At 57.1% G+C, this 23,945-nt stretch overlaps 1 protein-coding gene across 4 annotated transcripts; it reads left to right on the top strand.

Moving 5' to 3' along the window:
* The first annotated feature begins 1,461 nt into the window (after positions 1-1,461).
* NLGN3 (neuroligin 3) lies at positions 1,462-23,045 on the top strand. 4 transcript variants are annotated; one of them, XM_032393844.1, is made up of 8 exons: positions 1,462-1,588; positions 4,225-4,878; positions 5,547-5,606; positions 9,691-9,750; positions 11,608-11,757; positions 17,411-17,596; positions 19,709-20,498; positions 21,143-23,045. In XM_032393844.1, exons 2-8 carry the CDS (start codon positions 4,422-4,424, stop codon positions 21,984-21,986), a joined length of 2,547 nt encoding a protein of 848 aa, XP_032249735.1. In that variant the 5' UTR covers positions 1,462-1,588; positions 4,225-4,421; the 3' UTR covers positions 21,987-23,045. The 4 variants fall into 4 exon arrangements, with proteins under 4 accessions (XP_032249735.1, XP_032249737.1, XP_032249738.1 ...); XM_032393845.1 differs by having other exon boundaries at positions 1,464-1,511; XM_032393846.1 differs by lacking the exon at positions 5,547-5,606.
* The last annotated feature ends 900 nt before the right edge of the window (positions 23,046-23,945 follow it).

Genomic DNA, 23,945 nt, shown 5'->3' with positions numbered 1-23,945 from the left:
GGCTTTGAACAGGCTTCGGGGTGGAGGGTGTGTCAGACACTGCCTCCCTTTTTTTTGCCACCTCACGTGCGCCCCGTCATGCACCAGGCGGCATCTTCGAGAATTTTCCCTGAGAGTCACATTTCTGGGATGAAAACTGGCCCCCCAGTGACAAGTGTCCCCATCAAACTGGTGGTGGTGGAAGGATGGGTATGGTTCTAGGAGGAAGAGAGACCCCGTAAAAGAAAGGACCCCTTTTTTTCTCTCTCTCCACTCTGTTGCTGGAACTGTTGGTTTTCACATGACCCACCTTGGCAGTGACCCAGGATGACTGTTGTTCCCTCCCATTTTACAGTAGAGAAAACTCCAAACTGTTGCTCCAGAGTCACATCTGGAACTGTGGCAGGGTCATTCGCAGCCCCTTTGCCTTCAGGTTTGGGGCCCTAGATCTAAGGCTACTCAGGAGAGCCAACTGGTTTACTACAAGGGAGTCTTCTGGTATGCCCAGCTGGGGCTGGAAGAGGACCAGCCTCAGCCTTGTGGGTGGGTGGAACCAGATGATTCGACAACTTCAGGGGAGCATCCAAGCCATAGTTGCACTGGGTCACTGTAAGTGGCAAGTGTGCTGGTAAAACAGGAGCACCGATCATCAATACCCAAGTTCTAAAAAATAAAAAATAAAACAGAATCCCGCTTCGAGGTCCACGGCGCCCTCGCTCATGTGCGACTCAGCAAGTTTCAGAGCCGTGTGCACAAGGAATGAAACTCCGAACGTGGCCCGGGCAGCCGTGACCGTGACCGAAGCTCACTTCTGACCTGCTCTATCCTGACATAAACATTCTGAGGAACCGCAGGGTTAGGGGGCTCGGCTGGGATAAGGGACACTCGGAGGGACTCGGGGTGGGGGGTAGGGGCTAAACAAACGGGACAGGTGCACTACAGAGGGGCAACGTGAGACACAAAGACCGCGGGAGCTGAAGGGGACAGCCTGCAACCGTGGGGGCAACTGACATGCTGACAGTCTCAGTCTGACATGCCCCAGCAGCAGCGGCGGCGGAAAGGAACAACGGTGACCTTTGGGCGAGCGACAGGATGAGAGCCAAGTGCCCCCACCCTACGCGGCTTGCTGCTTGAGTTGCGCTGGTGCTGAGGAGGGGAGAGGCGAGGGATGCTGAGCAAGCTGGAGGCTTGTCTTTTGTAGAGTATGACCGGGGGCTCCTGCAGACGGTGCCTCAGTTTCTCCCTTTGTTTCAAGGTTTCAAGCTTTGCAGGTAAAGTTTGAGCTAGCTGCCCTGGAAGATCGCCTGTCTTGATTTGAGGGGGGTGTGTGTGAGAGGGAGAGAGGGTGAGCTGAGTGAGCGTGCTTGAGCATGGGAGGAATTGGGCCATGCCCCAGGACTTGAGCCATCTCTGGCACAAAAGGAGTTAATGGCAGGGACCGCGCCCCCCCCGTGTCCGGGCACGCGCAGCGCGCCCCCTCGGTGCGCGGGCACAGCAGCCAGGCTGCCGGAGAGCAGATCTCGGGGATTCAGGTGCGGAGCCCTTGGCCTGGAGGCGATATGGGTGGTCCGCGGCCCGGTTCAGTCGCTCGCAACAGCCCGGGGAACAGGTGAGGCCGCCTGCCCCGGTCTCTCATCCTCTAGCTGCCCATACCTTGCCCCGATCCTATCCCCTCCCAATCTCGGGCTCCTCTGCTCCTCAGCCGATGCTCCCCATCCTTCCCAACCCCATGTTCTCCATCGGTACCCCTGACCCTCCAATCCTCCCCTGCTTCGCTTCTCTCCTCCACCCCCTCCCTGAATCCCGCATCCCTATCATCCTCCCACCCATGGTCCCTCTATTTCCACAGCCTGGCCGCATGCTCATCAAAATACCCCTGCTAAGGGGCCCCCGGCCCTATTCCTGTATTGCACATTGCCAGTCCCCCCCCCCCCGCCGTGCAGCCCCGTCCCTCTTCCATCATAGCATCTCACAGCCAGGCTCCCTCCCCCACTCTCTGCAGCCCCCCTCCCCCCCAGGCCTTTATCCTATCCTCCCCCATTCCAATGCAGATCTGTCCCCCAGTACCATTCCGGACCCGCGTAGCCCCCAATACTGCAGTTCTCGATACCAGTCCGTTCCTGCACAATGCCCCTCGCCCAAATACTGCTCCAGCCCCCCAAAGTACCCCAGATGCCACTCTAATCCCCGGCATTGCCACCTCCCCTTGTCTTCTCCCAAATTGCAAGTTGGACCAGGATGGAGATCTCGGCCTTGGGGACTCACAGTGGGCCCTAGGGTACAGAGGGCGTTTGGGGGTCGGCCGATTTGTCTAGGTGTTCCGGGGGGAGGAGCTGCAGGGAACTGACTCAAAGGGGACCGGCATTTGGCACCGAAGGGTTACTGGAGAGGGAGGCATCCCGAAGGGGTTAATGGAATTCGTGGGGAGGGGCGGCACCGAGGGGGTTAATGGTGTGGGGGGGGTTGCTGGCGGGGAAGCCGTGTGAATGAGCGGTCTGTGCCCCAGAGTTGCCATGGAGACAGTGAATGGGGGGATTGTGTGAACTCAGCTGCGGACTATCCCCCCCCCATACACACACACACACACACACACACACACACACACACACCCACTCCCTCCTGCCCCACCTCCCTACTCCTACCCCTTCCTTTCCCTTTCCTCTCCTCCCCCCCCCACCCCGGGTGCATTCTGGGCAATGTCTGGGATCTAACCCCCCCACCCCGTACTTCGCTCCCCATTTCCTCTGAGCCCCCACCCCTTTAGTCGCTTGGCCCGCCCTCCCTCCTCCTTCTTCCCTCCCTCCCTTTCTCCTTCTCTCTCTCTAGCTCTCTCTCCCTTTCCTTCTATCTCTCTCGCCCTCGCTCTCCCTCCTTTTCCTTCCCTCTCCCTCCCTCTCTCTTCCTCGCTCTCTCTATCTCTTTCTCTCTCTCTCTCTCTCATACACACATTCTCATTCCCCTCTCGTGGTGGCCGATTGCCGGGCGTTCCCAATCTCCCTCCCCCACCCCTTCAGCCAGTTCTTAAAGGAGCAGGCCGGCAATCTTGGAAGGCGGGAGAAATAGGGAAAACTAAATTTGTGTGTGTGTGTGTGTCCATGCAGCAGCGTGTGTGTGCGCCTGTATGTATGTGTTGGCTCTATAATGGTGTGTCAGAAAGCCTGTGTGTGTTGAGTGTGCTGCTATTTCTGATTCTGTCTCCACCTAGGTGTCACCATTATGCTGCATGTGTCTCTGGACGGTTACCTGTGTGGTGTGTGTGTGATTATATTTCAGTAAGTCTCTGCGTGTGTGTCTCTGAATGTATTTCTCCGTGAGGCTCTGGCTCGGGGAGGCTGTCCGTCTCAGAACGTGGGACTATATGAGGGATCTCTGTGGGTTTGGAATGTATGTCTCCCTGAGCGAATATCGCAGGGTCTGTGATCCTGGCTTGGTCTCTCTCGCTCCCTTTTTTGAGTCTTTGTGACTTTATCTCCATGAGTCCCTGAGTGTGTGTCCCCCACACTCCGTTGTTTATTTTACACTGGCTGAGCATCAACAATGCCTGGGGTCCTCGGCAGACGGGTCTCTGCCTCAGTTCTGGCACTCGGTGCGAATTAGAGACAGCCGACAGAAAGGACCAAGGCTTAAGAATTTGGGAGCAGTGAGGGCTGAAGAAAAATGTACAGGAGGGGCACAGGAGGGTCTGGGGGCTCTGGTGAGTGGCCATCCTGCCCTCCCCCCACCCCACCCTGGTTGACCGGTGAGGGTGAGGGGGTCTCCATGTGGGACGCTCTGCCTATCTGCTGCTTTTCCTGCTTATGCCTTTGAACCCCAGAGTGAGGTTAACAATCCCACCCTCTCCTGGTGTGGGAGGTCCCCGTGTGGGCTTAGCGGCACCAGGGGTCTAGAGAGTTCGCTGTTCGCGCCCAGCGTGCTCAGGGCCCCGAGCTCCGTCGCCAGCGCTCCCCACCCCCCTGCGACTACGTGCCCCTCTGGCTCCGGCTGACCCCGATGAGCTCCACTGGCTGAGGAGTCGGAGTTGGGGACGGGGCAACTTGCAGGGGCAACGACTGATCACTGGGTCGATCCCCTAGGATTTTCCAACCGTGGCCAGGCGCTCACGGGTGGGTCCCCGGAGCCCCGGGCACTGAGACCTCTCCTACTTGTGGGAGAACGGCCCCCCGCGCCCAGCAGGGCCCCCAAAGACCGCGACCGCCCAGCTGGCCCCGGGCCCCCTAGATGACGCACACTTCCCTCTTTCCACAGGCCTGTCTGGCCCTGAGGGAGTTCCCTTTCTGAAGCTGTGGTGCTTGGACGACCTCTCCGCGTTGCCGGGCACCTGTAGGTGTCCCTCGAGAGCTCAGTGTTGAGGTTCAAGTCAGTGTGGCCATGAAGGGGCTGCCTGTCGGGCTGATGCTGTGACCCTGGAGTCGGCCTTTCCTGCCAGTCCCCCTGCCCGGAACATGTGGCTGCGGCTCGGCCCGCCCTCGCTGTCCCTGAGCCCCAAGTCCACGGCTGGCCGGAGCCTGTGCCTCACCCTGTGGTTCCTCAGCTTGGTGCTGAGGGCCAGTACCCAGGCCCCAGCGCCCACGGTCAACACTCACTTTGGGAAGCTAAGGGGTGCCCGGGTGCCACTGCCCAGTGAGATCCTGGGGCCTGTGGACCAGTACCTGGGGGTGCCCTACGCAGCTCCCCCCGTCGGCGAGAAACGTTTCCTGCCCCCTGAGCCACCCCCATCCTGGTCGGGCATCCGGAACGCCACACACTTTCCCCCAGTGTGCCCCCAGAACATCCACACAGCTGTGCCCGAAGTCATGCTGCCCGTCTGGTTCACTGCCAACTTGGATATTGTCGCTACTTACATCCAGGAGCCCAACGAAGACTGCCTCTACCTGAATGTCTATGTGCCCACGGAGGATGGTGAGTGCTGCGGCCAGGCACCGTGCCCTCCCCGCCCCCCCCCCCCCCGCCCTGTGGTGTTCGTGGCTTGCATGTGGTTGTGCGCCCTGCAGCAGCATGCCTCCGTCCGTCTGTCCGTCCGTCCGTCCGTGAAGATGCTTCTAACCATCACTCTGCTTGGCCTCCCCCCCTTCCTCCCCTCCCCGTTCTTCCCTCCCCCAGCATTGTCTGAGCTCCCGTGTGTGAGTGACACTGTTACCAGGAGGGGCCTGGCCAGGCCTGAGAGCTTTGACAGGTCTAGGGCCAGAGTGCTGGATGGGGGTTCCCTGGGGGAGAATGGGTCACTGCAGGCAGCCGCCCGCGGGAGGACGCTGGCTCCACCAGGCCCCCCTGTTGCCATCCTGCCTGCTTTGAAAGGTGGTAGGTGTGTGCGGCCAAGGGAGCTGGGCGCGTGCGGGGGGCGGGGGGGCCAGCCTGGTGGGCATTGCTTAGGAGCCTCCTCTTTGGCTAGCCGCTGCCTCCTCCCGCGGGGCTCACACCAAGGTAAGTGACAGAAGCAAGGAGATGGTGGGACAGGCTCTCTGCCATGTGCCGCCTGCAGAGCAGCTCTTGGGGCCTGGGGGGGTGGGGGGTGCATGCCCCTGGGCAGAGGCCTCCTGTTATTTTTTAGTTTTTTATTCATTTTACAGTAAAGCGGATTTCCAAGGAATGCGCCCGAAAGCCCAACAAGAAAATTTGTAGGAAAGGAGGTAGGTAGCGAGCCGGCGGGGAGGGAGAGAGAGAGAGAGGGAGGGCTGCCTGCCCACCTGCCCTTGCCCCCGAGGACCCAGCCTTCCTTCAAGTAGCCCAGGCTCAGGGGGCGGTCGGTGAGCAAGCCTAAGCTCCACCTTAGCCAAGGGCCCTGGCTGCTCATCAGGGAGGATTCGGTGGCCTAAGGCAGGTTCAGAGCAGAAGCTGCAGCAACCCCATTTCTTCCGCTCTTCCCAGCCCCGGATTCCACACTAACATATGTGCCAAAGACAGAGCCAGCGGTTCTCTCTTGAGCCACCTGCGGGGGGTGGGGGGTGGGTGGATCTCTAGGCAGCCAGGATGGAGCCAGAGCCTCTGTCCTCTTCCTGGCAGGGGGAGCCACCAGCTCATCCCTCCGTGCTCTTCCCTGGGTGCGAAGTCTAGACTCAACTCTCTGGCCCTGAAGTCATCCTGCCAACCGCCCCCACCCCCCCTGGGCGGGGGGGAGCGGTGTAACTACCCCCCCCCCCCCCCCCCCCCGCTAGTCCGGTGGCAGACCTTGGGGGTCTCTGGGAACCACAGACTCTAAAGGAGGCACAAGATCCTGAATTTTGCATTTACCCTCTTGCTGGGAGGAATGTGCTCCCCCTGTAGAAATAATTCTTCCTATCCGAATAGCACACGTCATGTTTTTCTGCAAAGCGCTTTCATACTTAGCTCGTAAAATCCTTCCCATGTCTCTGGAAGCTTGTAAGGCAGGAATCAGTTTCCCAATTTTACCGATGAGGAAACAGGCCCAGGGGAGTGACTTGCTGCTGCTTGAGGCCCCGTCGCTGGTCTGTGGCAGAGCTGGGACCCAAACCCGGGTCTCTTGGCCCTCAGGGCCATGTTCTTTCCACTGTAGCACACGAGGCAGCTCCCATCTGGTCATTCCCACCTCCCCGACTCTGAAAACAATGGTGAAAGGTGGATGGACTGGGCCAAATTGGAAACAGTAACAGCTTAAGGAACAGGTGGAAAATCACAGCCTGATCCCCACAATCTTTTGGCAAGCTTGGAGTTTGTTTTCCTTTGAAATCCTAGGGCAGGGTTTCCCCCCCCGCCCCCCCCATCCGCACCCTACCCCAGTGGGGCTGTCAGGATTCCTGGGCTGGGATGCTCCCTGCTGAGCAGGAATCTCTGGGGGCAGATTCCGGGAATCCACATGTTGAGCGTGTGCGCGCACACGCGCTGAGTGCTCTTGACGCACCCTGGAGCGCTGAGTGGGGCCTGCGGCTCTAGGGACATTGTTCCGCCACATCCCCACGCCCAGCCCAGGACCTCACACGCAGTAGGCGATCAGCAAACACTTTTTCCGCACAAGTGAAGAAGCACTGTGGCATTGCAAAAAGAGTGCTGGGCTGGGAGCCACAAAGCCGTGCTGAGCCCCAGCTCTCCCGCTAACTCACAGTGAGACTTTAGACAAGTCTTTTCCTGGAGGGACCTCTGCTTCTGCCTCCGGAGGTGGTAGGGGGACCATTCAGGCCTTAACATTCCACTAGCCTGTGAATGAATTCAGGAAGAGGGTCTCTTAAACCTGCTCCGGTGGGTTACTTGCTTGGGTTGGGGGGGAGGGTGGGGGACGGGGGAGAGAGGATGATGTGAACGTTAACCGTTAACCATTTCCTAGGAGGAATGATCTCCCCAGGGTGCCAGTGAGAGCCCAGGGCCATCCAGTCCTGAGAGTTTGGCTAGAGAGCTGACTGGAAGCTCCAGTCGAGGGCAAACATTTCCCCATCAGGACCGTTGACTGTGGGCAAGGCCATGGGCTAGGCGCTGTTGGGCTGTGGAGGGCTAGGAGGTAGGGGCAAGATTTAGACGTAACCAAAGGCTTCATCACTACTCTGATGAAGCTTCTATCCTAGGATTGAAACCCAGCCGGTTCAGCTAAGCCCCACAGGCCAAGCTGGGAAGTGAGTTCCAGACAGCGTCAGGGAGGGCATTTGGTCATTTCGCTGCTCAAATTAGTTCCCTATCCAGGGCCTGCTGGCCATTTGGAACGGAATTTAGAGACCCCGCTTCTTGGGGGACAGACATCCGCAGAGGTCGTTAGGCTTGTGGTGTGCATAGTGTAGGCAGGACTGGCCCGGCTGGGACCCTGCGGCAGCCCAGTGTTGGGACAGGGGGATGGTTGGTCGAGCTGGCCCGGGTGACAGGCATGACAAGGAGCTGTTCTGCAAGTGCTCAGCTGAAGGAGCGAAGGCGTCTGTGCAGAGAGCGGGTTGGGACAAGGCAGCCACCCCAGGGACGCTTCTGGCGGGCGGGGGTTTGGGGGCGGGCGGGGACAATAGGGCCCCACCTTCTAAGTCCGTCCCCATTGGAAGTGAGGGATTTCTGGCGGTGGGGGTGGGGGTGGGGGGTGGGGGGGAGGACCTGCCCCCTCCCCCCACTTCCACCTCCATCAAGTTGGAGGGAATTCGTGCTTTGGGATGAGTAAATCCCTTCCACTTGGGGGGCTGTCCGCTGTGTGCGTGATGATGCCCCGTGCCCCACAGGGTGTCTGAGCGCTGTCCTGGCAGGTGTTAAGACGGTAGGTGCCACTGGAAGTTCGGGAAGCTGGAGGCCATTTCTGCCCCTCGGGGCCCTGGCTCTTGCCCTAGTTGAAAAGCCATTTTGTAATATGAGGGCGGTTCCTGTTTTGATTAATAGCTGTAAGGGAATTCAGTCACCAGAGCCCGGACCAGCTGGGAAAGAGGGCTATTTGCTGCCTCCAGGCTGAAAGTATCTGGTGTCACAGACAAGAGGGTAAGCCCTGGGGTGCTGGCAGAATGACCTCTGTCTCCCCACTCTGCCCAGCATCCAGGCAAGTAGGTCCTCTTTCTCCACAGCCGTGCTCAAGATGCACGTCTCATCTCCTTAGAACAGGAAGGAGAGTTGGTGCCAACTTACCCACAGGTCCTAAGTGTCTCTCTTCTCTCCTCTGGGCCCTTCTTTTCTCTCCTTCCCTTCCGTCCCCTCTCTCCCCTCCCCCCCACGCTCCACCTCTTTTCTCGCTGATTTTTTCCTTCCCTCTCCCCCATCCCCAGAAAGGTGGCATGGTGCAGTGGAAAGACCATGAGCTTTGGAGTCGAGCAGACCTGGGTTTGAATCTTACCTCTAGGGCTTCCTAGCTGTGTGATCTTGAGCAAGTCACTTTACCGCTCTGAACCTCAGTTTCCCCATCAGTGAAACAGGAATAGAGACAGTACCTACCTCATTGGGGTGTGAGGATCAAACAGTATGGCAGAAGTAGAGGGTCTGGCACATGGTAAATATTCGGTCTGTGGTAGGAGCTGTTATCATTATTCCTCTGTCTCCCTCTCTCTCTCTCTCCATCTCTTTCATGTCCCTCTCTCCTTCCCCCGTTCCTCCTTTCCCTCCCTCCCTCTCTGGCTCTCTCTAGATCTCAGAGCACTCCTTGCTGCTCTTAGGCCTGGGTCCTGTTCACAGGAACCCCATTTGCCGTTAGCCAGAGCAGGGGGCCCCGATGAGGAAGACCAGAGGGAAAGCTTCATCTCCCATTTCCTCCTCTGGGAATCAGGGTCAGCTGAGGCCCAGCTTGAGCCCACCCACCGGGCCCAGGTAGCCTAGGGCTGGGGGCCCCAGGACCCGGCTCTGCCCTAATAGCTCGCATCCATATCCAACATTCTGGCCAACGCCACCTGTCACCCTCAGCGCCTGTCGCTGCTCTCCAGCTCAGCCTGCCTGTGTACACACGCGCAGCCCCTGCCCCCGGGAGAAATCCTTTCCCTGAGTGGGTCTCTGGCTCTCTACCCTGGCCCGTGTGCTGCTCCCGCCTTCCTAACTGGGAAGGTAGTTGGTTGAGACGGGCTGTTGGGGACAGGGAGACGGGGCAGGGAGGCAGCAGGGAGACCAGCGCGGCAGGGGCCTGCAACACCATCATCCTGATGAAGGTCTGGGCCTCAGCCCACCCATTCCCTCGGTTCTTGCCATCCCTCCTGCCTGTCCTGGGCCCAAGCCCAGAGCTGGCTTGCTGGGCCACACTGCAGTCATGCTGTTTTTGAATTCTCTCTCTGTTTTGTTCTCTGTTCTGTGCTGTTGTGTCTCCCCGTGTCTGGTCCCCAGGATCCGGCGCTAAGAAACAGGGCGAGGACTTAGCGGATAATGACGGGGATGAAGATGAAGGTATTTGGGGGCTGCAGGGCGCGGCGGCTGGTGCATGGCACAGAGCCCCTCCCCCTCTCGATGGGGAGAAGCCCCGTCTGTCTGTCTGTCCGTCCGTTGGTGTGTTTCTGTTCCTATATGAGGCTGTTGGGCTGCTCATCCATCTTTGGCCCGGTTGGCCGCTGGGAGGTCCAGGGTGATGGACACGGCTGGCTGGCGGGAGCAGGGGACCACAAGCAGAGCCACGGGGAGGGCAGCCTCCTCGCCCCGGTCCCCTACCCCCGTCCTCAGTCCCACAGCACAGAAGCGGGCACTGCCAGAGACAGCTTCCTCCCCCATCTTCCGTGGCTCACAGGCACCTGCCCCTACCGAGCAGCAGGGAGAGCGGAGAGAAAGCAGGGCAGAGGAAGGGCGGGGAGAAGCGCAAAGGAGACCGGATGGCGAGGACATAACCTGGGTTTCACTGCGGAGACGCCTGTGTTTTGCGGGGAGACTGGCTCCTGGGAGAGGGGCCCGGCAGGACGGTGAGCTGAGGAGCGAGGCAGTGACAACCAAAGGGGCCGGAGATTAGCACCATCTAGAATCCCCCCACCCACCCACCCCGGCCTCCTCCCGGAAGAAGAGACATGGCCTCGGGGCCACGGGCTGCAATAGGCTCAGGACAGGGCCAGGAAGGCTGTGGGCTAAAATGCCAGGCTGAGGCCGGGATGCCGCAGCCCAGTCAGTAGATGGCATAAGATCCTCGCGTGATGGTTGAACCGGTCTGCCTTCCTCCTTGGGAAAACAGGTTGTGTTTGCTTGGCAGCAGAGAGCATTCCCTTCTACCTCCCCGCCCTGGCCCTGCCCCTCCACCCCGGGAGGAGCCAAACAGCTGGGGGGGGGGGGGCGGTCTGCTGGTGGCTGGTGGGGCCGTGCTGGTGTGGCAGAGTGTTGGTCCAGCTCACACACTGAGAGGCTGCAGGTCGAGGTGGTCAGGCCAGGAGCCTTCTCTTGACTGCCCAGCCCCAACGCCACGCCACTGCTGCGCTGCCTGGGCTTGGGAGCAGCCGCTTGAAGGTCTCTCACTGAATGGCCTCTGGGGAGGCTCCATCTTCACCCTAATGCTGATGGGGGAGGGCGGTGGGGAGAGGGGCGGCGGAGCGGGGCAGGGCAGGGGAGGGGGTCTCTCTCATTCTTAGTTCTGCCCCTCTCCTCTCTCCCATCCCCAGTGCTTCCAGTTAAGTCTGCCTGACGCCCCGGGGGACAATGGGGTAAATGAGCACATGGCTGAGAAACCATGTCACTAAGGTTCCCTCCACCCCATCGCTGCCATTCACTCCCTTTTACCCACACCCTTCCTTGTTCTCTCCCTGTGCCACCCCTTCTTCCCACCCCTCTTGTCTCTGTCTGCACTGGGGGGCCGGCTGCTGCCAATGGCCGTATTTCCATGTAACTGGTCTAGTCTTGGGGGTTTCAGGGCTTCCCAACCCCTGCTCTCGGAAGCCATGGCAGGTCCCAGGACTCCCGGGTGCCCCGGGGCAGGGACTCACTTGAGCCGGCTAAGAGACCAGCCCTGCCCCTTCCCACCCCCGCTCCCCGTCCCCAGGGGCCCAGCCGTGGCCTACCTAGGCCCAGCTGTAGCAGGCGTGGCTGACTGCCCTCAGCTGGGAGGCTGAAACCAGAGTCTTTAAAACCGTCGCCCAAGTCCACCTCCGGCCAAGTGTCTGGCCGATGCTCGGGCTCCAGGCCGAGCGGCCCCATGAGTCCTGCCCTCAGAGTTGGCGGTGGTGTCCTGGCACCTGGGATAGCTTTGCCGCCCACACCGCCCCCCCAGGGCTGGCGGGGGTGGGGGAGGAAGGGCATCCTACCCAGCCTGTGTCTCACCCTTTCTCCTTGCAGACATCCGGGACAGTGGCGCTAAGCCCGTCATGGTCTACATCCACGGAGGCTCTTACATGGAGGGGACGGGCAACATGATTGACGGCAGCGTCCTCGCCAGCTATGGCAACGTCATCGTCATCACCCTCAACTATCGGGTTGGGGTGCTAGGTATGGTTCTCTGCTAGCTGCCTGGAAGGAAGCCTGGGTTCTCAAGGAAGGAGGAAAGAATGCTGGGGATTTAATGCTGGCCTCGGTTCCCGAGCGGGTGCCAACGACCAGAGTCAAATGGTGGTATCACACGGTCCCTACCCGAGTGCTGGGAGCTTCCCCATGTCCCTCGGTCCTTTCCGGAATGTTTAGCTGCCACTGGAAATTCAACTCAACCTCCACACTTTCTCTTGTCTCAAGCCAGGTCGCTGCTTTCAGACCGTTGCTTGGCTGAGCTTCGCAGGGTCTGTGAACTTTCTAGTGTCCTTCCCCCAACCCTACCCACCCAGGCCCACATCCCTAAAAGCCCCACACATACACAGATACTCCTTCTAGCCAGTCGCATATCCACACATCCACACTGCCCACCGCACACCCCGATGCATACGATTAATTCTCGCTCACCCCACAAAGACACACATACACCCGTGCACAGAGACCCCCCACATCCACATCTACAGGCCGCCTCTCACACACACACAGTCCCCCACCACTCCATAAACACTCCACACATACAGTTTTCCCCTCACACATATCCACATACCATATACCTGTCCACTCCACATCCATACCCCATATGTTCACAGATCTCTCGGACTGCCCCCTCATTCCCGTATATCTCTCCCTCCACATCTACACCCATACACTCTACATGTACCCACACTCACACTTCCTTCTACCCCCATGTATATGCTCTACACAAAGACCCACACCCTTCACATCCACATCTACACACAAACCCCACGCACGTATACCTTGAATGTACATAAATATTCCCTCCACGTATACACACACATACCCACATCCCCCTGCACACCCCACTTCCACATCCACTCGAACACCCACACGCACACATATGTCCCTCGCCTTCCCCATGTAAACGCAAACCAATATTCCCCCTCGCTACGCATACATATCCATACCCACACGTACACACCTCCTCATGCCGCACATCCACAAATACTACCCACACTCCCCCCCATATCCCTGCTTCCACGTCTCCATACACGTCCCAGGCCCTTACATATCTCTCTACCATGTGCACACACTCATAGACCTCTCACATTCCCATGTATACACACACACACACATGCACACACGCACGCACGTAGATGCTCTTCCCGTACATACCCTGCATGTATACGTGCAATACACATACGTACATATTCCCTCACCCACCCTACCCAACAAACGCATACACACCCATGTACCCCTGTTTGGCCTCCAGATCCATGCACGCGTGCACACCTGTCCTCAGTCCCACACGTTTGCACACCCCACACTTACAGACCCCGTATATACACACATACACATTTCTACTACTCTCTCCGCGCCTACATCCCCCATACTCCCACCCCATCACACAAACGCACTCCCACACATACACACTTCCTTCCCAAATGCCTCCTCATTCGCACCCCTGGGCCCTGCCCCCCCACATCCTCTGCCGTTGGCCCGCCGGTTTTGGTGATGTAGGCTGCCCGTCTGTGCTGTCTCTTCCTTGCTGACTGTTACTGCCCACCCGCGGCCAGGGTCCTGAGCTAAACAAGTACCTCGGAGAGGGTCTTGCTCCCTTTCAGACGTTCACCCAGGCCTCCAAGGGCACGTGCAGCCGCGCAGCCCTGTAATGGTGGGAGGAAGGCAACTCCTTGCCTGAAGCGCTGGTGTCTTCCAAGTTCCAGTGGGGGCCTAGGCCATGCATCAGGTCTGGAGGCCTGAGTGCTGGACCAGCCGTGGCATGACTTCTTCCCTGGCCACTTGGCTGACAGGACCTGATTTTATTTTGCTTCGGAGTGTATCGTTGTTGCTGGTTCTAATCCCAGAGGGCCCGGGGTTGTGCGTCACTTCTGGTAGGGTTTATGAGCCCAGAAAGGCAACCTTTTCTTGACTGACCCTTGACACTCGGTGGGCTAGCAAGACACCTTTTTGGGGTTCAGACTGGAGAAATGATATTCCCTGAAAACAGTGGAGCCTGTGTGCCTTCGAGTGGCCTCTGGATCCCAGGGATGAAGCACGCAAGGCGCCTCCCTTGGTCTCTCGGCGGTCTGGTGGGCTTGGCTGTCATGGTTCGGCCGCTCTGCTCCTCTGTCTTCCCGAGTTGCCCCAGACATCCCGGCGAGGCTCTCTTGAGTGTTCTGTCCTGTTGAGGAAGGGGGATCTGAGTCTCTGACAGTAAAGGGGAAGTGAAGGCGGCTATTAAGCCACACGCAAGGGCTGCACAGTTCCTGAAGAGTCCGGAATTTCCAGAAGTAAGCTCACACAGATATCCAGCCACGCGCACATGGTAGTTGAAGGCCAGAACGAGTTTTGCCACCTTATTTTCTTGGTGAGAGTGATAGAAAATGTTCAACTCGGCTGCTTTTAAAAATTAGACACACAGAGCGCCATTCTGTGGGTTTTATTGGAAAGCACAGAGAGTACAAAGAATGTGCCTCGGTTCTGTATGATTGGACCAGCTAGGGATGCAGGAAAAGAAAGAGTGGAGGAGTGGGGGGTGGGGGTGGGGGCAGGAATTGAGTAAGAGAAGAAAAGGACGGGGGGAGAGAAAAGAGGACAAGAGTGACACCGAGCAAGGAGACAGGAAGGAGAGATTCAGGATTTGAAGCATCACTTGACAGCTGTGGGCTGCGCGGGGCCTGTTGCCGGTGAGTGCTCCCTATGGTATCCTGGTTTGCAGATTACTTGACAACCCTTCCGCTTCTCTACTCTCGAAGCTTCTACATCAGCAGTTCCTAACTTTTGGGGGCGTCTTGGACCCCTTTTGAGGTTCTAACAAAAGCTATGGACTCTCCCCCCAGAAAAAAACATGCACACACATACACAAACCTATGGAAATGGTTCCAAGGACCCCACCGAAACTCATCCGGGGAAACTCTGGTTAAGAACACGCCCCCCGCCCCGCCCACTTTACAACACCCTCTCATTCGCATAACCAGAACAGCACATCCGGGGGCAGGCCGGTCCATGGACCCCATCTAATTATTTGAGGAGCCCCCAGGAAGCTCGAGACCAGCACAAGAAAGGGACCCCAGCAGGATATCGGGTGTGGATATCCATCCCTGGGGCTGAGGAAGTAGAGGCTTGCCAGGTTTTAGTCTGGGTTCCAGAATCTAATCGTACATCTCTGCTCGGGTACCCTTCGGGCAAAGCGAAAACCTGGTAAACGTCAAGCCTTGAGGGACAGAGATATGTGGTTTGGGTACGATGTGCCGGGTTCCCTCATCCTCTGTTGACAGGCGGCTTACCATGGACTGCAGTGTCAACCTGGGGCCCAGGGAGACAGTCTCAGATTTATTCTGACACTTTACGGAGTGCGTGGTGTTTCAGCGCCCCTTCTCGCGTGGCTTCTGTGGATGGCTGAGTTACTGGGGACCTAGCAGCGAGCGACTTGCTCTCCCACACCGCCAGGCTTTCTGTGCTCACGGTCGGTCACGTTTGCTGGATCATCTGCCTCAGCCCCGTGGATGTAGCACTTCATTCAGGACTCTTGTAGTAGAGATGGTTGACGTGGCATCATCCGCATGCTCCGGCGCCTCTCATCCCGGGGTTGGTGGGAGCCAAGGGAGCAGAAACGGGTGGTTGGCTCCTCCACCCAGCCCTGTCAGGCCTTTGTTCCCAACCGAGGGAATCGAGACACGCTGGCGAAATCTACTTTACTACATTCAAAGAGCGGGCTCTTCCCGCTGATAGGACAGATGCATTGACACATTTCACGGAACGCTACCTCGAGCTGAGGCTGAAGCCAAGTCCACAGAGGCTTAAATAAGAGGACAAGGAAAGAAAATATGGAGGAAGGAGAAAGGCAGGGAGAGAGGACAGGAGGGCTAAGAGAAGCACAGAGTGGTTCTTGCCGGAGGGTCTCGGGCTTGGACAGCTGGGTTGGATCTTGGTCAGCAGACTTTTTACGACTCCCAGCAGCGGCTTCAGTTTGTGAATGGGCCAGGCAGAGGAGAGGCTGGTTCCCTTGTCTGGAGGAACAAGGGCTCCTCCGTTCATCCTCATTCAGGCTTTCTCTAATTCCTTCACGTTTCCTCGTCGGGAACCTGGGGCTAAAGAGGGCTTGTGACTAGGTCCTGAGAGGAATAACTAAGTACTTTACATCCTTAATTGTACCAAATGTAAATTAATAACACCCTTGAAGAGGATGAAATGAGCTCTTTTGCAGAAGCTAGAAACAGGAGGACCTGAGAAAGACGGGGATGAGGTCGTGCGCCTGCTTGAGTCTATTTGAATTCGGCCTCTGCCCGTGGCCTGCCAGGACCACCAGGGAGCTCCCTGTGAGCTGAGGGGGGGCTCCTCAAACGTGGCCTCTCACAAAGTTGATCCCAGGTGCTGCAAAGGGAGCTTTTAAACGGGGAGTCCAAAAAGACCGATCCAGGTATGAGGTGTCCACAACTACCCACCTGGAAAGAACCCTTCCAAAAGCCTATGGCAGGAGAAGATAGAGCCTTCCAGGGAGCCCAAGGATCAAGGAAGAGAGAGGAAATGAGGCAGCATGATCAGTCTGAAATGGAAGCAGGGTGGGGGGGGGGGGGAATATAGGACATCTCTGTGGGATAGCCAGCAGGTGGGCGGGAAGGTAGTCTCCATGGCAACAAGTCTCCACAGCAGCAAATCCCAGCAGGTGGGTGGGAAGGTAGTCTCCATGGTGACATGTCTCCTCAGCAGCAAATCCCAGTGGGTGGGCGGGCGGGAAGACCTGTTTCTGTGGTAACACGCTGCACCGACTTCCCCATTTCTCCACCAGATGAAAAAGATGGTCTCACCCAGTGGTTTTCTAACTTTAGCAGGCCCCAGAGTCACCTGGAGAGCTTGTGAAAAACACACATTGCTGGGCCTCCTCCCCAGAGTTTCTGATTCATTAGGTCTTAGGAGGAGAGGAAATGAGAACCCGCCCTGAGAATGAGGGGAAGGGCCACCTGAGGCCCTGGAACGAGGTGCAGATGGACTAACCCGTCCGGGAAGGGCCAAGCAGAGCTTAGGAATCCTTGCCTCTTGGGATCCTCACTTCCTTCGGGGAGAGGAGGAAGGGGAAAGAGAAGTAATTATAGACTTAGAGAGTGCGGAGCGTATTAGAGATGCTTAGGTTCGTTTTATCCCGCCTACAACCCTTTGAAGTATTTTTACCTCCATTTTGCAGAAGAGGAAACTGTAGCCCAGATATTTTAAATAACTTGCCCAAGGCTATACGGCCAATAAGTGGTAGAGCCAGGACATGAACCGAGGACCATCTGATTCCAGGGTCCCTGCTCGTTCCACTCTATCTCGAGGGGGGCTAGAGTAATGTCCTGGAGAGCACATCAGGGGCCCGGCCATCTGCGGTTCTTGCAGCTTAAGTCTCCCAGCTGGAGGCGTCCCCTCGAGTAGTCTGGAGACCCCTCCCTCCACACTGGAGAATGGGGGTGGGAGGCAAGGAGCTGATCGATCCTTCCTACAACTGATGGTGCTGGAGCTTGCAGAAAGGAGCAATGGTACATGGTAGTTAGGTGGAAAGAACCATGCTGCATGCCCCTCCTCTGTCCTCATGCCCCCTCCCTGTCTCCTGCCTGCTGTTATAACCCCGATCCCCCCGTCCCTCTGCCTTCACCGTCCTCATGCCCTTTGTTGAATCCAGGTTTCCTGAGCACTGGCGATCAGGCTGCCAAGGGCAACTATGGGCTCCTTGACCAAATCCAGGCCCTCCGCTGGGTGAGCGAGAACATTGCCTTCTTTGGTGGCGATCCCCGCCGTATTACTGTCTTCGGCTCGGGTATCGGCGCGTCCTGTGTCAGCCTCCTCACGCTGTCGCATCACTCTGAGGGTGAGTAACCCTTGGGGCAAAACCTCACCTAGCAAAGTGCCGGCTGCCCACCCTGAGCCTCAGGACTTGCGGGGTTCAGAGTGCCCAGAGGAATCAGCTGGCCCTCTTCTATCAGCTTGGCATCCCTTTGGGGAGAAGTGGAATGGAAATGTTCCTCTCGGGGAAGAAGTCCTTCTCCCAGTGTGAGAGAGGGAAAGAGAGAATCCCGTTTATCTCTTGAGAAAGGAAGATCCTCCTTCTGTGTGGGAGTCGGGTTTGGGTGAGTGGGAGTAGGATGTCTATCTGAAGGGACAGCGGGGTTTCTTTTTGTTTTTTTGGGGGGGCAAGGGAAATCTTTCAGTTTGGGAAGGACATGTGAGTTCAGGATAGAGATCTAGAGTGGGAATGAGTTTTTAGGTGTAAGAAACACGCATTCTCTGCCTTTCTTTCTGAAGAACAAGCCTGTACGGGAGGGGAGCTGTCCTTAAGCGGAGAGATGGGTCTGAACAGTGAAGAGAGCTGACCCGTGGGCTGGGCTTTTTCTGAGGGGCGGCGATCTGCTAGCCCACACCAGACCTCCTCCCGGGCTGGGCAGCCCTAAGGGAGACTCCCATTCTTAGCCCAGAGGAAAGCCTCTCTCCTTGCTCTGCTAGTGACTCTCCAAGGGAGCCAAACAGGCCCTTTTTGGCTCAGCAGGAAAAGCTCTCTTCACCTCTGGGCTGTAGAGCACATTCTACCTCTGAGAGGCAAAGATGAGCTTCTCATGAAGAAGAGATCTTCCTGAAATAAGTTCCTTTCCTCCCTCTGAAGGAAGGAAATCTGTGAGAGAGGACAAGGTTTTTGTTGTTGTTGTTGGAATCGACCCCGTGAGTGAGTGATATTCTCACAGGAAGACTCTCGGTCCCTCTTTGAAGAAGGCCTGTCTGTCTGAGAGAGAAAAATCACCTTCTCTGATCTCGACATTCTGCCTCTGTCCCTCCAGGGACTACCCCGATGAGGGAAGACCAGGGTGGGATCTGCATCACACCTTAGAATGTGTGTCTAGGTGACAGTAGTGGGAACAGGGATCCCTTTCTCCACAAAGGAGGGTGAGGTGACCGGCTGTGAGGGTGGCCCTGTCTGAAATGAGGAATGGTGCCTCCTCTGATCCAGAACTATTTCCCTGGGAGGAGAAGGCCTTTCTTGGAGTGGTGCTACGTTCTGTCCCCTAAGGGGCCTGGCTGCACTAAAGAGTTGTTCTCTCGGTCTTTCTGCAACTGATTCATGGAGAATCACCTTTTGAAAAGGGATGATTTCTCTTAAGTAGTGATCTATATTTCTCTCCCTCTCTTTCTACCCATGCCAACTGCCTTTCTCTTAGAGGAAAGGAACCGTGTGCCTGAGGGCCGGATTATCCCTCACTTGGGAATGTTGGGGCCAGGGAGAGCATGATACCCCCCTTTTTTTCCGGGGGTGGAGGGAAAGAATCATCCACTTTTTGAGTTTGGAGGACTGGCTCCGTCTTGGGTAGGGGAGAAACTGGATCTGAGGCATCAGTAGCTTCAGGAAAAGGAAAGTCACTGTGGAGACTACATGCTGGGAGGGCACGTTCCCTGGAGACTTTGAGATCCCAAGGCCTTTGCCCTCGGGAATCTTTCCCCAGACTCCCAGAATGTGAGGCTCTCCCCTGCCTGCATTTCTCATCTCTCATGAAAAAGACCCCTTTGTGGTGGAAGCGCCAGCTCCCTGGTGGTGCGCTGGCACAGAGCTGGGCCCAGCTGGGCAGGAAGCAAGAAGGGAAGACAAGGAGAGATAAAGAGAGGGAGCATAAGGAAGCTGATGTCTGGGACCCAAGGGGTTAATTCTTGCTGGCATTTCCTTAACCCCCAAGTTACCAGCCCTCATCCCAGAACACAGAAGCACGAAACAGGCAGGGAGTCAGTCGGCACAGGGGCCCCGCAACCCCTCCTCTGGTGCTAATCCATCACCCCAACTGAAAGGTCTCTTCTTCCTTCATAGCTCATTGCACCCATAGGGCAGCCTCAGTGACAGAGGAGTGAGGAAGTGTTTAATTTGTCCCTCAGGGACAGGCAAAGGAGGCCTAGGCTGTGGGGGACATGGCAGATCTGACCTGGTGCCACCTGTCTTCCGTAGGGCTTTTCCAGAGGGCCATCATCCAAAGTGGTTCTGCCCTGTCCAGCTGGGCTGTGAACTACCAGCCGGTGAAGTACACCAGCCTGTTGGCAGACAAGGTAGGCTGTAACGTGCTAGACACGGTGGACATGGTGGACTGTCTTCGTCAAAAGAGTGCCAAGGAGCTGGTAGAACAGGACATCCAGCCAGCCCGCTACCATGTGGCCTTTGGCCCCGTGATTGATGGCGATGTCATCCCTGATGACCCTGAGATTCTCATGGAGCAGGGCGAGTTCCTCAACTATGACATTATGCTAGGTGTCAACCAGGGCGAGGGGCTCAAGTTCGTGGAAGGGGTGGTGGACCCTGAGGATGGCGTCTCTGGCACTGACTTTGACTACTCAGTCTCCAACTTTGTGGACAATCTGTATGGCTATCCTGAGGGTAAGGACACCCTGCGGGAGACCATCAAGTTCATGTACACAGACTGGGCAGACCGTGACAATCCAGAGACCCGCCGCAAAACACTGGTGGCGCTCTTCACCGACCACCAGTGGGTGGAGCCCTCGGTGGTGACCGCTGATCTGCACGCCCGCTATGGCTCCCCTACCTACTTCTACGCCTTCTACCATCACTGCCAGAGCCTCATGAAGCCTGCTTGGTCAGATGCAGCTCATGGGGATGAAGTACCCTACGTTTTTGGTGTCCCTATGGTAGGCCCCACTGACCTCTTCCCCTGCAATTTCTCCAAGAATGATGTTATGCTCAGTGCTGTCGTCATGACCTACTGGACCAACTTTGCCAAGACCGGGTAAGGAGAAAGTGGGGGTTGTTCTTCTTTGGGACCCCAGCATGCCTTCCCCTCTGCTCCTCTATCGTTAAGCCTCTTCCGTCATCTCCTTTTTAAAAGATATTCCCCCAAATCTTGCTTGGTAACCTCTTCACCCCCTTCCTCCTTCCTCCTTTTGAGTCTTTCATGCCATTTCTTCCCTCCAAAATGTCGTCGAGGCTCAGAACTCAGCTAGCATTAGGACCGAGCAGCAGGGAGAGTTACTGGCAGAACCACGGGATTCAAGGTTAGATGGTCAGAGGCCGAGTGAAGTGGGAATAAAGTATATTCATAAAGAGCCTTTCAAGGGTTCTTGGAAAAACTGGGCAGCTGAAAAGATTGGTGGATGCTTGGTAGCACATGAGAAGAAAAAGCTTCTATAGCATGACCTTACAGGATGGGCACAGGGAAGGATGAGTCAGTTTCCATGATACAGTGGGCAATAGGAATTCAAGGCCCTGGGGAAGAGGAGGGGCGTGGACAGAGAGAGGGACCCTGCAAAAGGTGGAAATGTGGGAAGTTATAGACCAGGGAAGAGGTTCAGAAGTGGGTGTGAGAGGAGGCCTTCTGGGCCCTTTGCACACCTAGGTAGAGTGGTGACCCCGGATTTCCATGTGGTATTTCAGGGATCCCAACAAGCCGGTCCCCCAGGACACCAAGTTCATTCACACCAAGGCCAACCGCTTTGAGGAAGTGGCCTGGTCCAAATACAATCCCCGAGACCAGCTCTACCTTCACATCGGGCTGAAACCAAGGGTCCGCGATCATTACCGGGCCACCAAGGTGGCCTTCTGGAAACACCTGGTGCCCCACCTCTACAACCTGCATGACATGTTCCACTATACGTCCACAACCACCAAAGTGCCGCCCCCGGATACCACCCACAGCTCCCACATCACCCGCAGGCCCAACGGCAAGACCTGGAGCACCAAGCGGCCAGCCATCTCCCCTGCCTATAGCAATGAGAATGCCCAAGGGTCCTGGAATGGGGACCAGGATGCAGGGCCGCTCCTGGTGGAGAACCCTCGTGACTACTCCACTGAATTAAGTGTCACCATCGCTGTGGGGGCCTCCCTCCTGTTCCTTAACGTTCTGGCCTTCGCCGCCCTCTACTACCGCAAGGACAAACGGCGTCAGGAGCCTCTGCGGCAGCCCAGCCCTCAGAGGGGAGCCGGGGCCCCCGAATTGGGAGCTGCTCCTGAGGAGGAGCTGGCAGCATTACAGCTGGGCCCCACCCACCACGAATGTGAGGCTGGTCCCCCCCACGACACACTGCGCCTCACTGCGCTACCCGACTACACGCTGACCCTGCGTCGTTCCCCTGATGACATCCCACTCATGACACCCAACACCATCACTATGATTCCCAACTCCCTGGTAGGGCTGCAGACATTGCACCCCTATAACACCTTTGCCGCAGGGTTCAACAGTACTGGGCTGCCCCACTCACACTCCACTACCCGGGTATAGCTCCAGCCCAGAGCACAGCCTCTCTCCTGGCTCCCTCCCTCCCAGATCCACGGACACACATGCACACAGACACACACGCACACAGACACACACGGACACACACACACACACACACAAACACACACACATACAGACATATATGTATACGCACGCACCCACACCCGACAGCAGACCCACCTGCACAAACATAGACAGATGTGGACATGCACCCGCATGTACAAGAACACAAATAAAGAAGTAAACCTGAACAAACCCTTCAAATGGGGACGCAAGTGAGTCCTTGGGAAACCGAGGACCTGTGTAACAGCAGCTGAAGCCAACTCCCTGAGCCTGATCACAGACACTCCTGGGGGCCCGAAAGCACCAGCTGGACACCCCCTTGGTGCTCGCCTTCCGCCTCTCTTGGAACTGCACCACCCACCAACTCCAGACTTGGGAGCTTTAAAGAGCAGAGTAGCTCTTTCTCCCCCAGACTTGGTCTTTTTTCTGGGTCTTGTTTTTGTTGATTTTTTAAAATAATTTTAGAACACATGCCTCTCCAACCCATGAGTGCAAAGAGGCTCCAGAAGGGAGGCACCAGGCCCATGTCTGTCTGGCTCTGGCACCCCCAGGGCTCACACAATCCGGGCGAGGAACATGACCCCCAAGAAAGAAACAGATTCAAGCAAGACCATGGGGTGGAAGGAGGAAGGGGCTACCGCTGGATGGGGTTGGAGGGCCATAGGGGAGAACTCTCCAGCCACTTCTGTGTCCCTGTGGAGGGCTATAGAGACTGCAGGGTGACCTGCTTTCCCCTAAAGGCCAGGAACACCGGCCTGGCTAGACCGGGGGACCCTAGATTTGGTGAATGAGGTTCTGGTGGAGGCCGTTGTTATCAGGGCCCCTGGGTGTAATCTGGGTTCTGCCTCTGCCCTTGGGGTAATGGTATCAGAAATTTGCCCCATTTTCTTTACAGAGTCTCTTTTGTGTCTGTCATTTCTCTTTCAAAAAGGCGGTGTTTTTTGTTGTTGTTGGCTTTTTTTTTTTTTTAAAGAAAAGTTCTTAAAACACTAACGGAAACCCATGGAGTTTGTCCTTTGTAAAAATTTTAAACACAGTGTCTTGATATAAAAATAAAAAATCCAGTTAGCACTCCCAACCTGCCTCCCTTGCACAGGCCTTGCCCCAACAGATCTCCCAGCAGGGCGCCCCTGCAGGCTAGGAATCCAGCCTGCCTCTGCATCCTGTGCCTTTAAGCTGAGACAAGTCTGGGCTACACTCCGCTGGGCCCTGCACGCAGGCCCGTCCAATCTTAAGCAGGTTGCTGTCCCCCCCCCCCCCCCCCCCCCCCCCCCCCCCCCCGCCTTCACCCGGCTCCCCCCCCCCCCCCCCCCCGCCCCGCCCCTCCCAACGCTCTGGGTTCCTGCAGCTGAAGCCTTCTCTCAGCACCATGGGCCTCTTAATGAAACGGCAAAAAATAACTCCTCCTCCTCGCCCCCCCCCCACCGCAGCCAGGCGCTGCCGCCACACCACCCGCTGCTGTCACTGCCACCATCACCACCATCCTGCCTCCATCCTGGACTAGGGGTTGGGAGGAGGTGTGACCTCTAACAGGCTGAAGTTCTTTCTCATAAGTGAATCCAGTGCGGCATCACATACGCCGACCCCCTGGCCTTGGGGGACTGACAGAGCAGGGGGCCCCTCTCCTCCCCAGGGATACTTGTTTCGGGTTCTGTGAATTACAGTTGGAGAACTCACTGGAGCCCTGGCACTGATTTCTCTCCAGGATTGCGATCAGGGGCTCGCCAGGGGCTCGCCCGCCCGTCAACCCCTGGGGTGGGGGGATTCAATGGGGGCTCCACTGGGTTAGCATTATGGGGGTTCACATCTTTCTCAGTGACTTGAAGGACCAAACCCAGGAGTCTGCTCATCAAGTGTGACAGTTGGACGGCCTTGCTGACACCTCAGAAACCAGGAATA

The sequence above is a fragment of the Phoca vitulina genome, unplaced genomic scaffold (genome assembly GCF_004348235.1).
Source record: "Phoca vitulina isolate PV1807 unplaced genomic scaffold, GSC_HSeal_1.0 scaffold77, whole genome shotgun sequence".
In the NCBI taxonomy this organism is placed as follows: domain Eukaryota; kingdom Metazoa; phylum Chordata; class Mammalia; order Carnivora; family Phocidae; genus Phoca; species Phoca vitulina.
Note: the sequence above shows the minus strand (reverse complement) of the source record. Positions and strands in the feature narration are given on the sequence as shown.